General features: G+C 38.0%; 1 protein-coding gene across 1 annotated transcript; it reads left to right on the top strand.

Moving 5' to 3' along the window:
- Window positions 1-16,879: 16,879 nt before the first annotated feature.
- On the top strand, window positions 16,880-17,879 carry LOC142550473 (major pollen allergen Bet v 1-D/H-like). Its single transcript, XM_075659565.1, has 2 exons — window positions 16,880-17,124; window positions 17,458-17,879. The coding sequence occupies exons 1-2, from the start codon at window positions 16,941-16,943 to the stop codon at window positions 17,754-17,756; spliced, it is 483 nt and encodes a 160-aa protein (XP_075515680.1). The 5' UTR covers window positions 16,880-16,940; the 3' UTR covers window positions 17,757-17,879.
- The last annotated feature ends 1,937 nt before the right edge of the window (window positions 17,880-19,816 follow it).

The following is a 19,816-nucleotide window of genomic DNA, read 5'->3' on the forward strand; positions in this document are numbered from 1 at the left end:
CTCATTCCCGGCTATGTACTTTGCAAAGCATGTCCTCAAGGTTTGACTTGCTATCCTGTGGCTTGAAACCGGGTGGCATAGAAGGTCCAACACCTTGCGGAGGTTTAGGTGGTTGCTGAGGAGGCTTTTGCTGTGTAGGATGTTGTGGAGGATTAAAATGTAGTGGCTCAACAGAATTTTCTGACGGTCTCCACCCAAAATTAGGATGATTCCTCCAACCCGGATTATATGAGAAACTGTATGGATTATATTGCTGACGACCCTGGTTTCCCACATAATTTATTGAATCCCCTCCAAAGCACTGTATTCCCTCACAAGACATATCTGGCATGAATGGCATGTCACTAGATGAACCACCAACCATTTCAGCACTTCCTTGAATCTGATTCACTGACTTGACTGGTATTGACTTCTGTGCTTGTAACTGTGCCATCTGATGTGTCAATCCATCAAGTTTCGCTGTAATCGTTGTCAAAGCATCCATCTCAAGGAATCCGACCTTCTTCTCCCTTCGGTTATCTTGCCAACCCACATTGCTTTCTGCCATATTCGAGATGATTTCAAGTGCTACGGTTGGCATTTTCCTGTATAAGCTTCCGTTTGCTGCCGCATCGAGCATATATCTCACAGAAGGATCCACCCCATAATAGAATGTCTCAACCTGCTGGCCTATTGAAAAGCCATGTCTCGGGCACATCCTCAACATCTTCTTAAACCTCGCCCATGCTGAATTCAGTGATTCCCCATCTCTCTGTATAAATGATGTGATTTCGTTTCTCAACTGTGTAATCTTAGTTGGGGGAAAATACCTGTGCATTAAGATCTCAACTAGCCCATCCCATGTAGTAATAGAACCAGCTGGAAGGTCTCGAAGCCACTCCATAACTTCTCCTTGCAGGGAGAATGGAAATAATCTGAGTCGAATGGCATCAGTACTCACCCCATTGCACTTAATCGTATCACAGATCGACAGAAAGTCCTCCAGATGTGCATTGGGATCTTCAGATGGTGATCCCCCGAATTTAACTTTCATTTGAATCATTTGGATGATGGCGGGCTTAAGTTCGAATGTATTCGCCAGAATTGTAGGGCGGACAATACTAGAGCCATAACCTCCAAATGCTGGCCTATGAAGCTCCATTAAAGTACGATTATCCTCTTCTCCGGCCATGTCTTCAAATTCTGGTTTACGGTCTATTTCAGATTCTGCTTCAGATTCAAATTCCAGAGTCAAGTTGTTATTCCTTCGAGCTCTGCGGATACTACGGAGAGTGCTTTCAATATCAAGATCAAGTGGCACCAGGTTCCTGACGTCTTGAGCACGGCTCATATAACACGAGCTAACCCCTGAAATCAAAAATTTAAGTGCACAATCTAAGCTCCGAAAGAGTATAAAAATCTGAAACAAAATTAATTAAAATGCTAAAGAAAAAAATTGAAAAATTTAAAACTAAGAATAAAAGCCTAGTCTCAAACAAATAATTTATCCTAATATTAAATAAATAGTCCCCGGCAACGGCTCCAAAAACTTGACCGATGATTTCAGTTGGAATTAATTCTAGCAACCGGACTAGGTCAAGTTATAGTAGTTGGACGACAAGTCCAAGTATCGATCCCACAGAGACTACTATTTAAGTACTAAGATTTAAATTATTTAATTTAATCTAGGCAAGCGATAAAAAGAGATTTGATGATTATTTAAACTAATTAAATCAAACTAATTTATGCTAAATTAATGACTAAAATCAAATTTTCAGAAAAGCTTGGGACTTGGGGATATTCAAATTTGAATAAAATGACCGGGAACACACGACGGTAACAAACTCTGATTATTATCATGCACTGGAATTATTTAACTACAGATTATTCGAAGTCACGATGCAATCCTCTAATTTAATTATAAACCTATTTCTAGAATTTATAATCCTATTTTCATTTAACAGTACAATTATTTCTAATTGAATTTAATTAAACAAAAACGCATTTATCGACGATAGAATTACAGTTGTCGCCTAAAATCGCACACTGAAACCGAATACTATTTCTAGTCGGTTTAACCGTGTGTTGATTAATATTTTTGAAGCTAAATTCAATTTATTCCCTTTCGAGTCAAGATCGAACAACAAACATGCAAATAATTGGCCAGATTAAAAGCACAAAAATTACGCAAACATTAATCAATAACATAGAATAATTTTATAAATCAAACAATCCAACGAATAAACAAAATCAATCGTTTGACCCTATCGTTGTCCCGATCACAAGAGAAATTACTCCATAAATTCAAAACTAAAATCAAATTTAATATTCGAATTCATGACTGAAAAATAAGACAATAAGGATGGAGAAAATCTCAGCGATGGTGCGCGGGTCTTGCGTGTAAAGTGCACGAATTTCTCTCGTTTCTCCCAAGCCGTCACCGTCTTCGGAAGCGTGAAAGTTCTCCCTTTTTTTCTCTCCAAGTCGGCTGAAAAACTTCCCGAACTCCCAAAATCCCAATCCAATCTTCTATTTTTCTCTTTTATTCTTCCAAATCTTCGCGAAATCTGATCTCCAAATCATGTACACGGACCCCGTGCATACCTTCGGCGTTGGTGTGTATGTTCGATAAAAATTTCATTCCGGGAAACATAGGACACGGACCCCGTGTCGGGGTCCGTGTAAAGCTCCGTGTAGGTTCGATTTAATTCTTCCTCAAATGATGCTTGACACGGACCCCGTGTAGGGATCCGTCTCCAGGTCCGGCATGGCTCGTGAATTTCCGTATCTTGGGATTTTAGGACACGGGCCCTAATACGGGGTCCGTGTATGGGTCCGGGTGCTCTCCTTGTGATCTTTTCATATTTTTCCGGGTGTTTCTGACATGGCATTGCGATGTTTGACTCTTCTTTCTTTTCTTTGGCTATTTATCATCTTTTGGTCAAACCTGCAAAAGGCAATAATACTACGAAATAAGCGCGAAACTCGGAATAAAAACGCCAGATAAGCACGAATACGACAAAATAAAGTCCCTAAAATGCTATATAGTTCGTGCTTATCAGCTGGTCTCGTTGGTTTGGTCATAGACGCAAGAAACTAGAGTCCATGTAAAATGAAACTCTCGGCCACCTTATGGGTAAGGGAGGGGCATTCGTTCTTGGTTTTGGGAGGGGTTTCTAAGTGATCTAAGGGTCCAGTAGGGTACTCTAGGGTGTTGGTCAGGGTTTGTATCAACTTGGCTCGGGGGTGACTCGAGAAAATCGGAAGTTGGCTCGGGGGTGACTCGAGAAAATCGGAAGTTGGCTCGGGGTCAAATTTTAGGTGTCATGTTAGGGTTTCTAAAATAAAATTGATTGGAAAACGGCTCACGGGGGTCGAGTCGTTGTTCATAAGGGCTAAAATAATATAAAAATACTAAATTTTGAATTTAGGAATTTTATATTAAAGTTTGGGATTTTTCGGGATTAAAACACCGTCAAAACAATTAATTAAAGATAAATAAAAAAGTTTAATATTTAGGCCAAATAAAATTAGGAGAAAATTAATTTAGGCTTAAATAATTATTTGGGACATGTTAAAGTCAATGAATTCAAGGAAAAGTAAAAATCAAGGAGTTTTACGTCTAGGGGTAAAATGGTATTTTTACACCTATAATTAGTAAACGTCATGGCAGTGCTCTAAAGGCTATTTTTATGATATTATGATTATTTTAAATGTTTAGGAAATGTTCATGATTAAATTATGATTTTTAAATGTCTATGGGATTTCTATGATTTAAGGAAGACATTTAAAAGACATGTTGCATGCTTGGTTTCAAAACAAAATTATATGTTATGCATGATTTTTATAAAGTAATGAGAATGGAAACGTTGAAGGAAGTGAAGTAATTGTGACTAATTCGATAATGTTGGAGATAATGTGAGGGTGACGGTCCCAGTGGGAGCCCGACGATCGTATTTCCATTATTACGAATATTAGGTAACGGTATGAGGTAACGGTAAGAATGAGAATGTCGTGTGGGGAAAAGGCGCCAGAGGGAGCCCATTTATGGGAAAAGGCCCCAAAGGGAGCCCCGACGATGGTATTCTATTCGAAAGAGGATAGGCCAGGGCCCAGTTGACCGATAAGAGTGTTGCTGGTGTCCCTTGCCGCCCAGTACTGCGATTTCATGTAGATGGATCCATCGACTTTTGAGGTTTAAGGAAAGTCACAATTAAAGATCTGAATTCAACAAAGGAAAAGGAAAAGGAAAATGTTTATGATCATGAAAAAGGTTTTATGTTATGTCATGTTGAGGAAAAAAAAAGGAAAATCTTAAGGTTTATGTGATGCATGTCATGAAAATGTTTATGCTTAAATTTGATGCATCATTATGAAAATGTTTCTATTTAAAGTTTATGCACCATAAAAAGGTTTACGAAAATGTTCATGTTTGAAGTTTATGCATCTTCATGAAAACGATATTTTAAGTACAAGTATTTTTCACTGTTATATGTTGACGGTATTACGTATTACTTGTTACCGAGATTATGGTGTGTTGAGTCTTTAGACTCTCTAGGTGTGATGGATACAAGTGAGGTTGAGGGTCGGGCTCTCTCTAGGGCCTTCTCAAGTAAACGGGCTTCCTCTAGGGTCTTTTCCCTCATGTTATCTCCAATCATATAATCGTATCATCGTATTAGTCACAATGACTTCACCTCCTCCAACGTTTCATATTTTCATCACTTATAAAAATTCATGCATATATATATAAATTATTTTTCTTTTAAACCAAACATGCAACATGTCTTTTAGCGTTATCGTTTTACCATAATATTTCATAAACATTTGAAATAAACAATTTAAAATTACTTATAGCATTCAGGCCACTGCCAGGACATCTAAAATTTTTCAGGAGTAAAATGACTGTTTAACACCTAGAGCATAATTTTTCGTATTTATCCTTAGGCCTAAAAATGACGTCCCAAATTATTTCAAACTTAACATATAACTTTAAAATATTCTCATAAATATTCCTTAGATGTAAACTTATTCTCCTCGACTAATTCCCAAATTGTTTTTAAAGTTAGAAGTACATCCCGATTTTGACTCGTATTGACTTGAAACTTAACCAAACTTTACCAAATTTGAGCTAAAGCTTAATAACACCTAACTAAACCGTATTCAAACTAAATTAAACCAATTAGAACCCATCAACATCCTAGGATACCTAATGAAATTATGTTCTCATTCCTTTGAAACCCTAGCCCCTACTTGGTTCAATCGTAAGCTAAACCCTTCACTCGTGCACTAGGTAACCATCCGCGACCCTCCTAAGTGTGTCTCCTGCCAATCCCTCTTTTCAGCCTTCGTGTAACCTGTCTAAGACCATGGATTGAACCTCTCAATACCCTTGGATGTGACCTAACAGCAGCTAGCAGCCGCATGCCCTAGGAACCCTAGCCGAAGAGTCCAATCCCCCAAGGAGTCTATTTTCGTTCATCAATGAAGCCCTCACGTCCAGCACTTGTGCGACTCCTAAGTGCTCCTAAAAAATCTGAAATTCATTCCTTTTGGTGTCCCTACCATGGCAGCCCCTTTAGGTATCTTTAACATGAGTTTTTGAATCATAAAACATGAGTTCTATGCACATATGCCCATAAAAACGAGAATAAATCTTGTACAACATATTTTTCTTGCAAATTTAAACAATTATATATAGTATGGTGTGAAAGATGTTTGAAAAAAAGTTAAGGCGTTCCATTGCGTATATTACACACGAAAACATTTTGGCGACTCGAAGAATGATTGTGGAGAGGAGGTCCTTGCTGAATTTTCTTCCCAAAAGTCGTGTGTTTTCCATTCCAAAACCTCATGTGTGTATGCTTTGGCTGCTGATGGGGAGAGTCCTAATTGTTTAGGGGATGAGGGGCGTGTGATTATGATAGGTTTTGTGGAGGGTTTTGGCTTTTTTTTTTATTATTAAAACTCGTAATATAAGCCTACGCTCATTAATCTAGTATAATAGGCTCATTAGCCCCATTAGTTAATATTTAAAATATTTTTTTCATGAAAGTTTGAGAAAATATTAGCCGAGTTCTCGAAAAATTCATGTTTTAGTCGAAAATCGAATACCGTTTAAAAATACGACTCGGCGTACAAAAACACCTCAAAACATCTCATTTTCGAAAATTTTATTTAAAATCCACCACACATTATACAATCAAAATTAATTATTTAATAAAATATTTTCTCTAATGTGGCCCCCGGTCTCCGTTCCTCGATCGCATCTCGAGTAATATTTAAAACACAGTTTTATATATTATAGTTGAAAATTATATTTTAAACATCTAAACATGTGTACCAAATTTAATATATGCAATTAAAATAAATTAATTAAAATACATAAAAAAATTTGATAACTTTGCATGCTTGTGGTTCACATAGACTTTCAAATTTTCGGGAAGTTACATAATATGTCAAAGCAGTAAAACATGTATCATGCAACAATTAAATATGAAACATATATATAAGTGTGTATACTACAATTGGATATATCAGTCAGTACACCACGTACCTCACTAAAACAATCTGACATAAAGTTTATCGTCTGACCTAGACAATACCAATAATGAAATAACTATCTAACCAGATCCTGAATTACTAAACATGTTTGAAAGTTTTTCCTAATGATTTAATTAAGGTTTTCATAGATAATTATAAATAGTTCCCTTACTTTCATTCAATGTAATTTCTCCTTCGTACTTGTGTCGCGCTCTGCATAGTTGCTTAAATACAATGAAGAATTCCCTCGATTCAATCTTGTTTTGTCTGTAACACCTTGTGTCAAAAGCTCGCCCGAAAAAGTTCCTTTCAAAACATATATTCTTTTTAATTTGTTTTCATTCATTCACAGAATATTATTTTATATTTTTAAAAAAAATTAACAAAAAAATACAGTATGATTTTTATTTTATTTTTTCCATCAAATAAATTTAAAATAATATAATTGATTTCCTTCAATCCTAATATATATATTACATATATTTAAATTATAGAAAAGATGGAAGATTAAGTTTACAGAATGAATAAGAACTGTTTTATTTATAACTGTTGAACACTATTTATATATTGAAATTATAGAACACATGAAATCTATTTATAAAATTAAATTGAGTTAGATATTTATCTTAACACAAAATATTTTTAATAATCATCTATATTTTTAGAAATTTACAACTAGCCTGTAAGTACCATTTCAGATAAACTTTTCTAAATTTTAAAATTACTAAAATATTTCTTTAACATTATCTAGACTTTTTGAATTTTTAAACTTTCATTACTCATACATAAAAATATATTATTAGTAAATTCATAAATTTAAGAATAGTAAAAAATTATTTAACACAAAATACTTATATATATATATATACACTATCTTTAATGTATTATAATAGTTTGGCACCCCAAAATAACCTCTTGAGGTCATGGTATAAGTTTGGACTTGTCTAAAGTACCTTTTAATATAATATATTTGATTACTTATACAAAATAACTGTAATGCCCGAGATTTGATATCGTGTTAAATTACGATTATTGATTTTAATCGAGACGATTATGAGAGGGGCTAACTGAGACACGAATTGAGATCGCGTGTGAAAATTAATGTGCGAGGGCAGTAGCATCGGCGCACATGCGCGACCGGATGCACGCACATGCGCCAACCAGGCAGAAGACCTCGCGCATCTGCGCGGAAGATGTCGCGCATATGCGCGAGCCTGTGCAAGCGAAGTCCAGAGGACCTCGCGCATATCCGCGGAAATGAGTCGCGCATATGCGCGAGCTGCCAAGGCCGACACCCGTAGGTCTCGCGCATATGTGCCAGTAATGTCGCGCATATGCGCGAGTCATGCAAAAGGAAAAATCGACATGTGGTGTATTATGCAATGCTGGTAATATATATATATATATATATATATATGTACATGCAAATCTTTCCTCATAAAAGAATCGAGGGTCTCCGAAGGAAAAATTGATTTTGTGCTTCAAGTTACAATCGTTCAAAATCCGTCTGTCCGAATTGTAATCTGACTTCAGTACTGCAATCCTATCGACGTAGGCTACAACTGGACGTAAGTTTTTCTACGTTTTGATATGTTTTGAAATTATGATATTGTCAGAATTGCATGGAATTCATGTATGATGTTCTGGACATGTTAGACATCATAGAATCGAAGTCAGATTAAGAAACGGGATAAATATGGAATTGTTATAATTTTCTGAAGTTAATTGACTGAGATATGATATCAGATTGTATTGATATCGATTATTAGTTGAGGGAATTATTATCTGGTGATGTTATATTGACCGGGATATCGGGATTGTGCGGTTATACCGTTGATTTTGAATTATTGATCAGATTGGAATTGGTTTGAGTGGTATATTAATATGATATTATTGATATTACCATTGCCAGATCGAGGGATTGACAGAGTTTGAATTCCAGACCGAAACCACGAACGAAAGGTATAACTCAATGTGGTATTGGGACATCGACTCAAGTAGGATGTACTTGACTTTCCCTAAATCACATACTTATTATTATGTTTTATTATTGTGATTATTGATTTGATTACATGCCTGTTCTATGGAGTTATAGGAGCATGCATTAGACGAGTAATCTTGTGACAGAAGTACCCGATAGTGGCGGGATAGCCACGGGTACATTGCACGATGTCACAAGATAGTGTATTGGCGATAGGACCACAGTCCATGACGGTTAGATCAGGATACTAGATGTTTGGTTATATCGACTTGGATAGAACTGGAGTCTTTTCTATTACTGTTGGTCGATATAGGAATACCGACATCTTTATGTCTGGGTGTTATGGTTATATCGACGTGGATAGAACTGGAGTCTTTTCTATTACTGTTGGTCGATATAGGAATACCACATCTGGAAACCGGGATCCCTAGGCTAGGATTGAGTCTAGTCTGAGTCGTGGAGTCACGAGCATTGTCGACGGTTTGATATTGATTATGTTTCAGCTTTTGATATATATTGATGTTATCTATCGATGCTTTTATGTTTATCATATGATTGCATGTTTCGTTGATTTATACTGGGATTATATTCTCACCGTAATTATCCGGCTGTTGTCTTGTTTGTATGTGTACATGACAACAGGTGGGACAGGATCAGGGTCCAGGAGATGAGGAGAGATCGAGATAGAGTGGAGACTTCGGACTTTGATGTATATAGGGTTTTGTCACTTGATAATTAGATGTTGGACCTTAGTTTTTACTAATTTGTAGACGGTACAGGACTTGTACTTTATTTTATACTGAGTTGTATATTAGTTTGATTTCACTACATTCCGCATTAAAAAGTGAAAAAATTTTATGACCCTAATTACTTGATTAGTAAATTGATCCTGATGACGATTAAGAACTGATTAGCGTCCGGGTCCCCACAACAGGTGGTATCAGAGCAATAGATCCTTGAGACTGAGATAGGAGCTAGTGAGCGGGGTAGATTGAGGTTTTCTTTCCTACTTTTGATTGCTAGCATGATTTACTACTTTATAATGCATTTTTATCTGTTTATCTGACTTGATTTGAAAACATGTGTTATCGAGAAATGGATCAGTACCGATTTTGGATCAGCAGTAAGATGATCGGAGGAAGACTGAAACATATTTGTGTATTGGGATTACTAATCCTTTTGATTATCAGATATGCCTCCGAGAAGAGTACCAGAACAGGGTAGTACTTCAAATCCTCCAATGGACGTTACAGCTACTCCAATGGAGACCTTGTTAAAGAGATTTCAGTCGTTCCATCCACCAACTCTGAAGGGTATGGAGAATTCAGTGGAATACGAGAGTTGGTTAGATGATATCGAAATGTTGTTTAAATCCTTGGAATATACTGATGAGCGGAAAGTGAAGCTGATAGGACACCAGTTACACGACATTGCTAAGAACTGGTGGATCACGACGAAGAGGGCATTGGAACAACGGGGTACGACTATTACCTGGAATGTTTTTAGAACTGAATTCTATCAGAGGTTCTTTCAAGTGTCATATAAGAAGGACAAGGGAGCCGAATTTGCTAATTTGAGACAGGGCCAGCTAAACATTGAAGAATATGTGGCCAAGTTCTCTTCACTATTGCGCTTTGCTCCACATGTGGCAGAACATGACGAGGCCGTGGCGGATCAGTTCATTAACGGCCTGAGCCCGGAAATATTTACATTGGTGAACAAGGGCGACCGAATAATTTTACTGATGCCCTGAACGGAGCTAAGGGAGCCGAAGCCGGCCTGATGAGACAGCGAGGAGCTTCGTTTGTACCTTCAGCACCGGGACAACAACAACCACCTCCTCGATTCGAAGGTGGCAGCAGCAGTGGCGGAAAGAAGGATTTCTTGAAGGCTAGAGGGAAGCAGTTCAAGAAGTCCGGAAGCAGTTCTTCTAGCTCTGGGAGTCCTCGACAGAGCCATAGCTATACTGGACCTATTTGCAATACTTGTGGAGGGAAGCATCCCACTGAATAGTGCCGAGGAGTGTTTGGCAGCTGCCGTATCTGCAAAAAACAGGGACACTTTGCCCGAGTGTGTCCCCAGAGAGGTGCCCAGGGATCCCAGGCAGCTGAGTCATCTGGATCAGCGGCTCAGACAGGTAGACGACCATCTGCTGTCCATTCTTTCCAGCCAGCACCGTCTACTCAGTCACAGTAGAGGCCAGGAGGAAGCCAGACCGTGAGCCAGCCTCCTAGACAGTAGGCCCGAGTTTTTGCTTTGACCGAGGAGCAGGCACAGGATGCACCTGATGATGTTGTGGCAGGTAACTGTTTTATTTCTGGTTATCCTGCATACGTATTGATTGATACTGATGCATCGCATACTTTTATTTCTGAAAGGTTTGCATTGAGTCATGCGTTACCTATTGAGTCATTGTCTGCGGTAGTATCTGTCTCCTCTCCGTTAGGGACAGGTTTGATATCGGTGAAGTCTGTGAAATCTTGTATACTGTAGTACGATGGGCATACGATTGAATTAGACTGTATTGTGCTTGGTTTATCTGATTTTTATTGTATTATCGGTATCGATATGTTGACCAAGTACCGAGCTACAGTTGATTGTTTCCACAAGATAGTGAGATTCAAGACTGAGATGGCTGAGGAGTGGAAATTTTACGGTAATGGTTCTCGAGCTAGAATTCCTTTGATATCTGCGATAAATATGACTCGATTATTGCAGATAGGAGCGGATAGATTCCTGGTATATTCAGTGGATTTACTGAAGTCGAGCCCATCATTGGCGGACTTGCAAGTGGTGTGTGAGTTTGCTGATGTCTTTCCAGATGAGATTCCTGGATTGCCTCCGATTCGAGAGATAGACTTCAGCATTGAGTTAATTCCAGGAACAGTTCCGATTTCAAGGGCTCCGTACCGGATGGCACCTATCGAGTTGAAAGAGTTGAAAGAACAGCTGGAGGATTTACTGGCCAAGGGATATATCAGACCGAGTGTTTCTCCTTGGGGCGCTCCAGTACTGTTTGTAAGAAAGAAAGACGGTTCAATGAGACTTTGTATCGACTACCGGCAACTGAATAAGGCAATGATAAAGAATAAATATCCATTGCCTCATATTGATGATTTATTTGATCAGTTGCAAGGTTCTTCGGTGTATTCCAAGATCGATCTGAGATCGGGATACCATCAACTGAGAGTCAGGGATTCTGATATCTCAAAGACAGCATTCAGAACCAGGTATGGACACTATGAATTTATTGTCATGCCTTTTGGTTTGACGAATGCACCAGCGGTATTTATGGGATTAATGAACCGTGTCTTTCAGAAATATCTCGATGATTTTGTGATTATTTTCATCGATGATATTTTGATCTATTTAAAGAATGTGATGGAGCATGCTGAGCATTTAAGAACTGTGTTGCGAATTTTGAGGGCGGAGAAATTGTATGCTAAACTTTTGAAATGCGAGTTCTGGTTGAAACATGTAGTATTTCTGGGGCATATTATATCGGGAGACGGTATATCAGTTGATCCCAGTAAGGTTGAGGCAGTGATTTCTTGGCCGAGACCGACATCTGTACCAGAGATACGTAGCTTTATGGGTTTGGCAGGATATTATCGCCGATTTATTAAAGATTTTTCGAGTATTGCCAAACCGATTACACAGTTGACTCAGAAGAATGCTCCATTTGTTTGGTCTGAGGAATGTGAGACAAGTTTTCTCGAATTGAATAAAGGATTGACCAGTGCTCTTGTGTTGACGATTCCTTCAGGCACTGGTGGATTTGTTGTTTATTGTGATGCATCTCACCGAGGATTGGGCTGTGTGTTGATGCAGTGAGGACATGTTATCGCTTATGCCTCGAGACAGCTGAAACCCCATGAATCTCGTTACCCAATTCATGATCTTGAATTGGCAGCCATAGAATTTGCTTTGAAGATATGGCGACATTACCTCTACGGTGAGAAATTCGAAATTTATTCTGATCATAAAAGCTTGAAATATCTGTTTTCACAGTCAGAATTGAATATGAGACAACGAAGATGGCTTGATTTATTAAAAGATATTGATTGTGAAATCAAATATTATCCGGGAATATCTAATGCAGCAGCTGACTGCACTGAGTCGAAAGGTATGTTCTCTATCCTTATCGACTATGGGTGTATTGAAGACTGCTGTTTGTCTGGATTAGTATTTGAGACAGATCGGAGACCTATGAGATTATATACGATTCAAGCTGAACCAGAGCTGATTTTGAGAATTAAAGAAGCTCAGAAAGTTAATCAGAATATACAGAAGTCGATTGCTATGGTCAGAACTGGACATCGATCGGAATATCAGGTTCAAAATGGTATTTTGTATGTGAATAATCGTCTTGTTGTGCCGAATGTTTCGGATTTGAGACAACGAATACTAGCAGAAGCGCACAACAGTTCGTTTGGGCATTCATCCTGGTGGCAGGAAAATGTATAATGATTTGAAGACAAAGTATTGGTGGAAACAAATGAAATCAGATGTTACTGAATTTGTAGCCAAGTGTCTGAATTGCCAACAGGTGAAAGCGGAGAGGAAGAAACCAGGAGGATTATTACAGAGTTTGTCGATTCCTGAATGGAAATGGGATCACATTTCCATGGATTTTGTGACACAGTTACCACGATCCTCCCGAGGTTGTGATGCGATTTGGGTTGTGATCGATCGATTGACCAAATCTGCATGTTTTATTCCATACAAAATGACATATAGATATGACCAGATGGCCGATATTTATGTCCGAGAAGTGGTTAGATTGCATGGAGTGTCGAAATCGATTGTTTCAGACCGTGATCCCCGGTTTACTTAGCACTTCTAGCAGAGTTTGCAACAAACTCTAGGTACGAAGTTACATCTGAGTACCGCATATCATCCACAGACTAATGGACAGTCAGAACGAATGATTCAGACATTGGAAGATATGTTTAGAGCTGTAGTGCTTGACTTTAGCACTAACTGGCAAGATGCATTGCCTCTTTGTGAATTTTCGTACAACAATAGCTATCAAACGAGTATTGAGATGGCATCATTCGAAACGTTGTACGGAAAGAAATGCAGATCCCCATTATATTGGGATGATATCTCTGAAGTTCCTGAGACTGGACCTGATATGATCAGAGATATGACAGAAAAAGTGAAATTAATTCAGAAGAAAATGAAAGCAGCCCAGGACAGACAAGCCAAATATGCCAACCTTCGACGTAGACCGTTGGTATTTGAGACTGGAGATCGAGTATTTTTGAAGATTTCTCCATTCAGAGGTGTGGTTAGATTTGGTAAGAAAGGGAAATTGTCTCCACGATATGTTGGTCCTTATGAGATTCTCGAAAAGATAGGAGATCGTGCCTATCGACTCGCCTTGCCGCCTTCATTATCGGGGATACATGATGTTTTTCATGTATCTATGCTGCGGAAATATCTCCCTGAAGATTCTCACGTTATTCAACCAGACGAGACTGAGCTGGATGAGACATTGAGTTAAGTCGAGAAACCGATTCGGATTATTGATCGTAAAGAAAAACAGCTCAGAACAAAGACGATTCCTCTTGTGAAAGTTCAATGGACTCGTCATGGCATTGAAGAAGCAACTTAGGAGACTGAATCAGACATGAGACAGGAATTCCTAGCAATATTTTACTGATATACATTTCTATTCAGTTTCTATTACATTCCTTCTTAGTGGTATGATTAATTGTTTGTGATTTCGAGGACGAAATCATATCTTAGAGGGGGAGAAAATGTAATGCCCGAGATTTGATATCGTGTTAAATTACGATTATTGATTTTAATCGAGACGATTATGAGAGGGGCTAACCGAGACACGAATTGAGATCGCGTGTGAAAATTAATGTGCGAGGGCAGTAGCATCGGCGTGCAAGCGAAGTCCAGAGGATCTCGCGCATATGCGTGGAAATGAGTCGCGCATATGCGCGAGCTGCCAAGGCCGAGACCCGTAGGTCTCGCGCATATGCGCCAGTAATGTCGCGCATATGCGCGAGTCATGAAAAAGGAAAAATCGACATGTGGTGTACTATGCAACGTTGGTAATACATATATATATATATATATGTACATGCAAATCTTTCCTCAGAAAAGAGCCGAGGGTCTTCGAAGGAAAAATTTATTTTGTGCTTCAAGTTACAATCGTTCAAAATCCGTCTGTCCGAATTGTAATCCGACTTCAGTACTGCAATCCTATCGACGTAGGCTACAACTGGACGTAAGTTTTGCTACGTTTTGATATGTTTTAAAATTATATATTGTCAGAATTGCATGGAATTCATATATGATGTTCTGGACATGTTAGACATCATAGAATCGAAGTCAGATTAAGAAACAGACTGATTATGGAATTATTATGATTTTCTGAAGTTAATTGACTGAGATATGATATCAGATTGTATTGGTATCGATTATTAGTTGAGGGAATTATTATATGGTGATGTTATATTGACCGGGATATCGGGATTGTGCGGTTATGCCGTTGATTTTGAATTATTGATCAGATTGGAATTGGTTTGAGCGGTATATTAATATGATATTATTGATATTACCATTGCTAGATCGAGGGATTGACAGAGTTTGAATTCCAGACCGAAACCACGAACGAAAGGTATAAGTCAATGTGGTATTGGGACATCGACTCAACTAGGATGTACTTGAGTTTCCTTAAATCACATACTTATTATAATGTTTTATTATTGTGATTATTTATTTGATTACATGCCTGTTCTATGGAGTTATAGGAGCATGCATTAGACGAGTAATCTTGTGACAGAAGTACCCGATAGTGGCGGGATAGCCACGGGTACATTGCACGATGTCACAAGATTGTGTATTGGCGATAGGACCACAGTCCATGACGGTTAGGTCAGGACACTAGATGTTTGGTTATATCGACTTGGATAGGACTGGAGTCTTTTCTATTACTGTTGGTCGATATAGGAATACCGACATCTTTATGTCTGGGTGTTATGGTTATATCGACGTGGATAGAACTGGAGTCTTTTCTATTACTGTTGGTCGATATAGGAATACCACATCTGAAAACCGGGATCCCTAGGCTAGGATTGAGTCTAGTCTGAGTCGTGGAGTCACGAGCATTGTCAACAGTTTGATATTGATTATGTTTCAGCTTTTGATATATATTGCTGTTATCTATCCATGCTTTTATGTTTATCATATGATTGCATGTTTCGTTGATTTACACTGGGATTATATTCTCACCGAAATTATCCGGCTGTTGTCTTGTTTGTATGTGTACATGACAACAGGTGGGACAGGATCAGGGTCCAGGAGATGAGGAGAGATCGTGATAGAGTGGAGACTTCGGACTTTGATGTATATAGGGTTTTGGCACTTGATAATTAGATGTTGAACCTTAGTTTTTACTGATTTGTAGACGGTACAGGACTTGTACTTTATTTTATACTGAGTTGTATATTAGTTTGATTTCACTACATTCCGCATTAAAAAGGGAAAAAACTTTATGACCCTAATTACTTGATTAGTAAATTGATCCTGATGACGATTAAGAACTGATTAGCGTCTGGGTCCCCTACAATAACATTTCTTGTTCATTAATGAAATTAATATTTTGTTTTTGTAATGTCAAAAAATTGTGGAAAAAATATAATAAACATCATTTTTGTCGAAATGCTTTAATAATATTAATATTTTTCATTACGTGGTACATAATATTCGTGTATTATGTTATACACATAATATTTGTGCTTTAGCCACTACTAATAATAACATTAAAGAATGACATATATATGGATGTGGTTGTAAAATGTCGAAAAGAATTACAAAGTTTGCATTAAATATGTTCAATTTATTAATTAGGTAGGAAATAAAGTAAAATCTTTTAAAGTATTGTATATTAAGAACCTCGCTGATCTAGAAGCTCTAATCCTAGAGGCTAGAAACACTTGCGTTGCCTACCTCAGTCCCATTATATTTCTGATAGAAATTGAGATTATAGCCTTCAATTTATTTTTTTTACAGGGAAGAATCAACCGTGTAAACCCATAAAAAAGTCGTGAAATTTTTACTATTGGCCTATATAAAATTTTTTTAATCCTCAAAATTGTCCAAAATAAAGACTTTTATGTACAACGATAATTAGTGCACAAAGTATATCTCACCTTATAGAGTGAATACTATAGATTATGGAATATGGAGCCAACTCCTGGAGGAAATTAATGTATCATTTACTTATTTTTAAAGTTCACAAAGTGTATTAATTATTTTATTCTAGGAGTTAGGCGATTTAACTTTTCTATTTTCACAATTTTTAAAGAAATGTCACCACAATTTCAACTATAAATTCCCCCACAATATCCTCATTCTACAACAAGTGCATAAAACATCTAAGCATAAAACACACTAGTTTTTCAAGATAAAAGTAATGGATGTGATTGCTTCCACCCATGAACTGAAGTCCCGTGTCCCGGCTAAGAGGATGTTCGAGGCCATAGTTATTGACGGCCGCAATTTATTACCCCAAATAGCCCCCCGGGCAATCAAGAGTATTGATATCCTCCAAGGCGATGGTGGTGCCGGAAGCATTAGGCAGATAAATTTCCCCAATGGTAAACAAAAATCGCGATCTTTGTTTTTATTTTTTATTTCGAAATACTTTAAACCAATCTTGGTGTTGTTAAATGAAAAAGGGAAAAGTATATATGCTCTCGCAGATAAAACTTGGTCTTTTAAATAGTAAACGACGTATTTCGTTGAAATTGAGAATAGCAACAAAATATTTAAATCCAAATTTGACAAACTTGAGGATTTCCGAAATTTTCTTATGAAAATGAAAATTAATTGATATTATGACTACAACCGAAACATTCATATAGCTCCCTTATTACAAATATCATTTTCTCCATCAACTTGATCTGATGCTGGCTGGTGATTGATGTTAGGTGCTCCATTCCCTTACGTTAGAGAAAAGGTTGATGTCGTCGACACAGAGAACTTATTGTTCAAGGCTCGTGCATTTGAAAGCCGGATGTTTGGCGATAAGATTGAGGCGATCCACACGACCCAGAAATACGAGGATTCAGGCGATGGAGGATGCATCATCAAGCTCACAGTAGAGATTCACCCGAAGGATGGTGCCGATTTCAACGATGAAGATCGACAGATGGGAAAAGCATTTGGTCGTGAGATTTTCAGTATAGTCGAAGAATACCTCGTTGCCCATCCTGATGTGTGCTCATAATGATTTATCACAATGATACTTTTATAGTAACATGTTAAATAAAGCCTGCTAAATAAAACAGTGAGTTCTGGTTCTACTGCATTTTAAAGAGTTATTTTCTTCAAATAAATTTGAGTTTTATGATCGAGGGGTTACATTTACCTCTTTAATCAATGGATGTTGCTTTGTAATGTTTAAATCTCGACGAAATCCATTTTTCATTACATCAAATATTGAAAATTCTAAGTCACATGTATTTTTTAAATGATCAAATTAAATAAATACTAATTTGCATTAATATTTATTACTATAAAATTAAAACATATGACAGGTAGTGATTAAATATCAACATCAAGCAATGATAAAACATCAAAAAAGTTAGAAATGAGAGAGAGACTAAACCATCCATACATAAACCGTGAGTAGAATACTCTTTCATGTTCATGTTGGTGTATCATTTTTTCGTACACATGACGCAGCAGAAGTAAAATTTAATTTTCGACATTCAAAAAAGCTTTGATGTCGTATGTTTCTAAATCCAACGACATGGTGTTTATCGATTGATTACCTTTAGCATCTAAACACTTGACTCCAACTATTTCAGATTTTAAGCGAAAATAGCTCTTCTTGTATGTCCTTAAAAACAATCAAATGAAATTTCTTTTTTCAAACTCCGAATAAAATCCATGATTGAAAACTATGTTCCTCGTCTAGATCGCACTAGAAAACTTGACAAAAAAAATTCGAGAATCAACGGCCGGAAAGTGACAAAAATCCGGCGGCAGCACTATGGCGATGTGAAGAGGTAGCGACAAACATGCGCTAGAGTTGTGGTGAAGGCCGAAAGTCCTATTCAAAATAAGGAAGGGTGACTGAATTGTGCTGCTTGAAAGGAGAGGGTCTATCATATCAAATTGACATGTGATGTGATATTTATAAATATCATGGATGAGGTAGAATTCTATCTAAATTCTTATTATTAGCGATACCCCCGGGATAGCCCGGGCTGTGCCCATGTCATGGATGACCCGAGACAATTGATGATGCTCCCATAAGAGTCCGGGTCATGGACGACACGGGATACTGAATGGATGGCTCAAATCAGGCTAAATTTGCAGGAAAGGTTCATCAGAGTCCGGGCAGGTGAACGCTCAGGACGTTTTCTCCCCGGGCTATTGGACGCTCGGGACCCCGTGAAAGTTCTCGGGAACTTCTTACTTGGGCTACCTCGATGTGAACACCGCACTCAAGTGTGCTAGTAAAATAGGATGTGGGCGGCTGTCCCATCTCTGACACAGATCCAAGTAGTTGGCCAAATCAGACTAGGAGGATGTGACTTGTGTGTGACTTGGTGTGTCAAAATGGAGGATATGATCAGCCGTCATGCTATAATTAGTAGGTAGCACGCAGAACGAGGTCATCATCACTTCATCTACTATAAATATCAGGTTTTCTCTTTGCATTTAATTCATTCACATATTGAATAAACTAGCATTCATTACTCATTTATTCAAATACTTTCATCCACACCAATATCACAACAATCACTTATTTACATTAGTCCCTTTGTTGAATCACACTGAATTAAGCATCAGAGTGGCCACGCCAGATACCCTTCCGGCGCCCATTCACTTATCTTCTTGATCGCATGTTCCTATGATTACCCGGGAAGGAAAACTCTGGTTCAGATATTCACACTGCTCCTATTTCCCTCATCATCTTGATAGCAGACCTGGTGGAGCACCCGACCCGGCTCATTCTTATCCTCAGATAGCGTTATTGGCGCCGTCTGTGAAAAATTTGAGTCCTAGACATTGATATGGCTCCTATCAAGAGAACAAATCAGGAAAATTCTCGGATCCAGGGAGAGAATGCACTTCTCTCTTGTGCAGATGGTCCGCCACCCATTGGTACCCAGCCTGTTGTTAACTTAACAACCGAGGAGTTGGCCAAAATTGTGTCTGATGCCGTGGAGGCGGCCTTGCAAAGAAAGCACTTTCTCATCATTTTGCTCAGCCAGAGCAGGGACATGAGCAAGGACGGGAAGGTCGAGAGGGAAGTAGAAGGGAGGAATAAAGGGA

This window comes from Primulina tabacum, chromosome 7 (assembly GCF_025594145.1).
Source record: "Primulina tabacum isolate GXHZ01 chromosome 7, ASM2559414v2, whole genome shotgun sequence".
Lineage (NCBI taxonomy): Eukaryota > Viridiplantae > Streptophyta > Magnoliopsida > Lamiales > Gesneriaceae > Primulina > Primulina tabacum.

Excerpts from the sequence above, each read along its gene's own strand:
- LOC142550473 (XM_075659565.1), top strand. The coding sequence starts at position 16,941 with ATGGATGTGATTGCTTCCACCCATGAACTGAAGTCCCGTGTCCCGGCT. Across the intron at positions 17,125-17,457 it reads GCAGATAAATTTCCCCAATG|GTGCTCCATTCCCTTACGTT; the intron begins GTAAACAAAAAT and ends GATTGATGTTAG.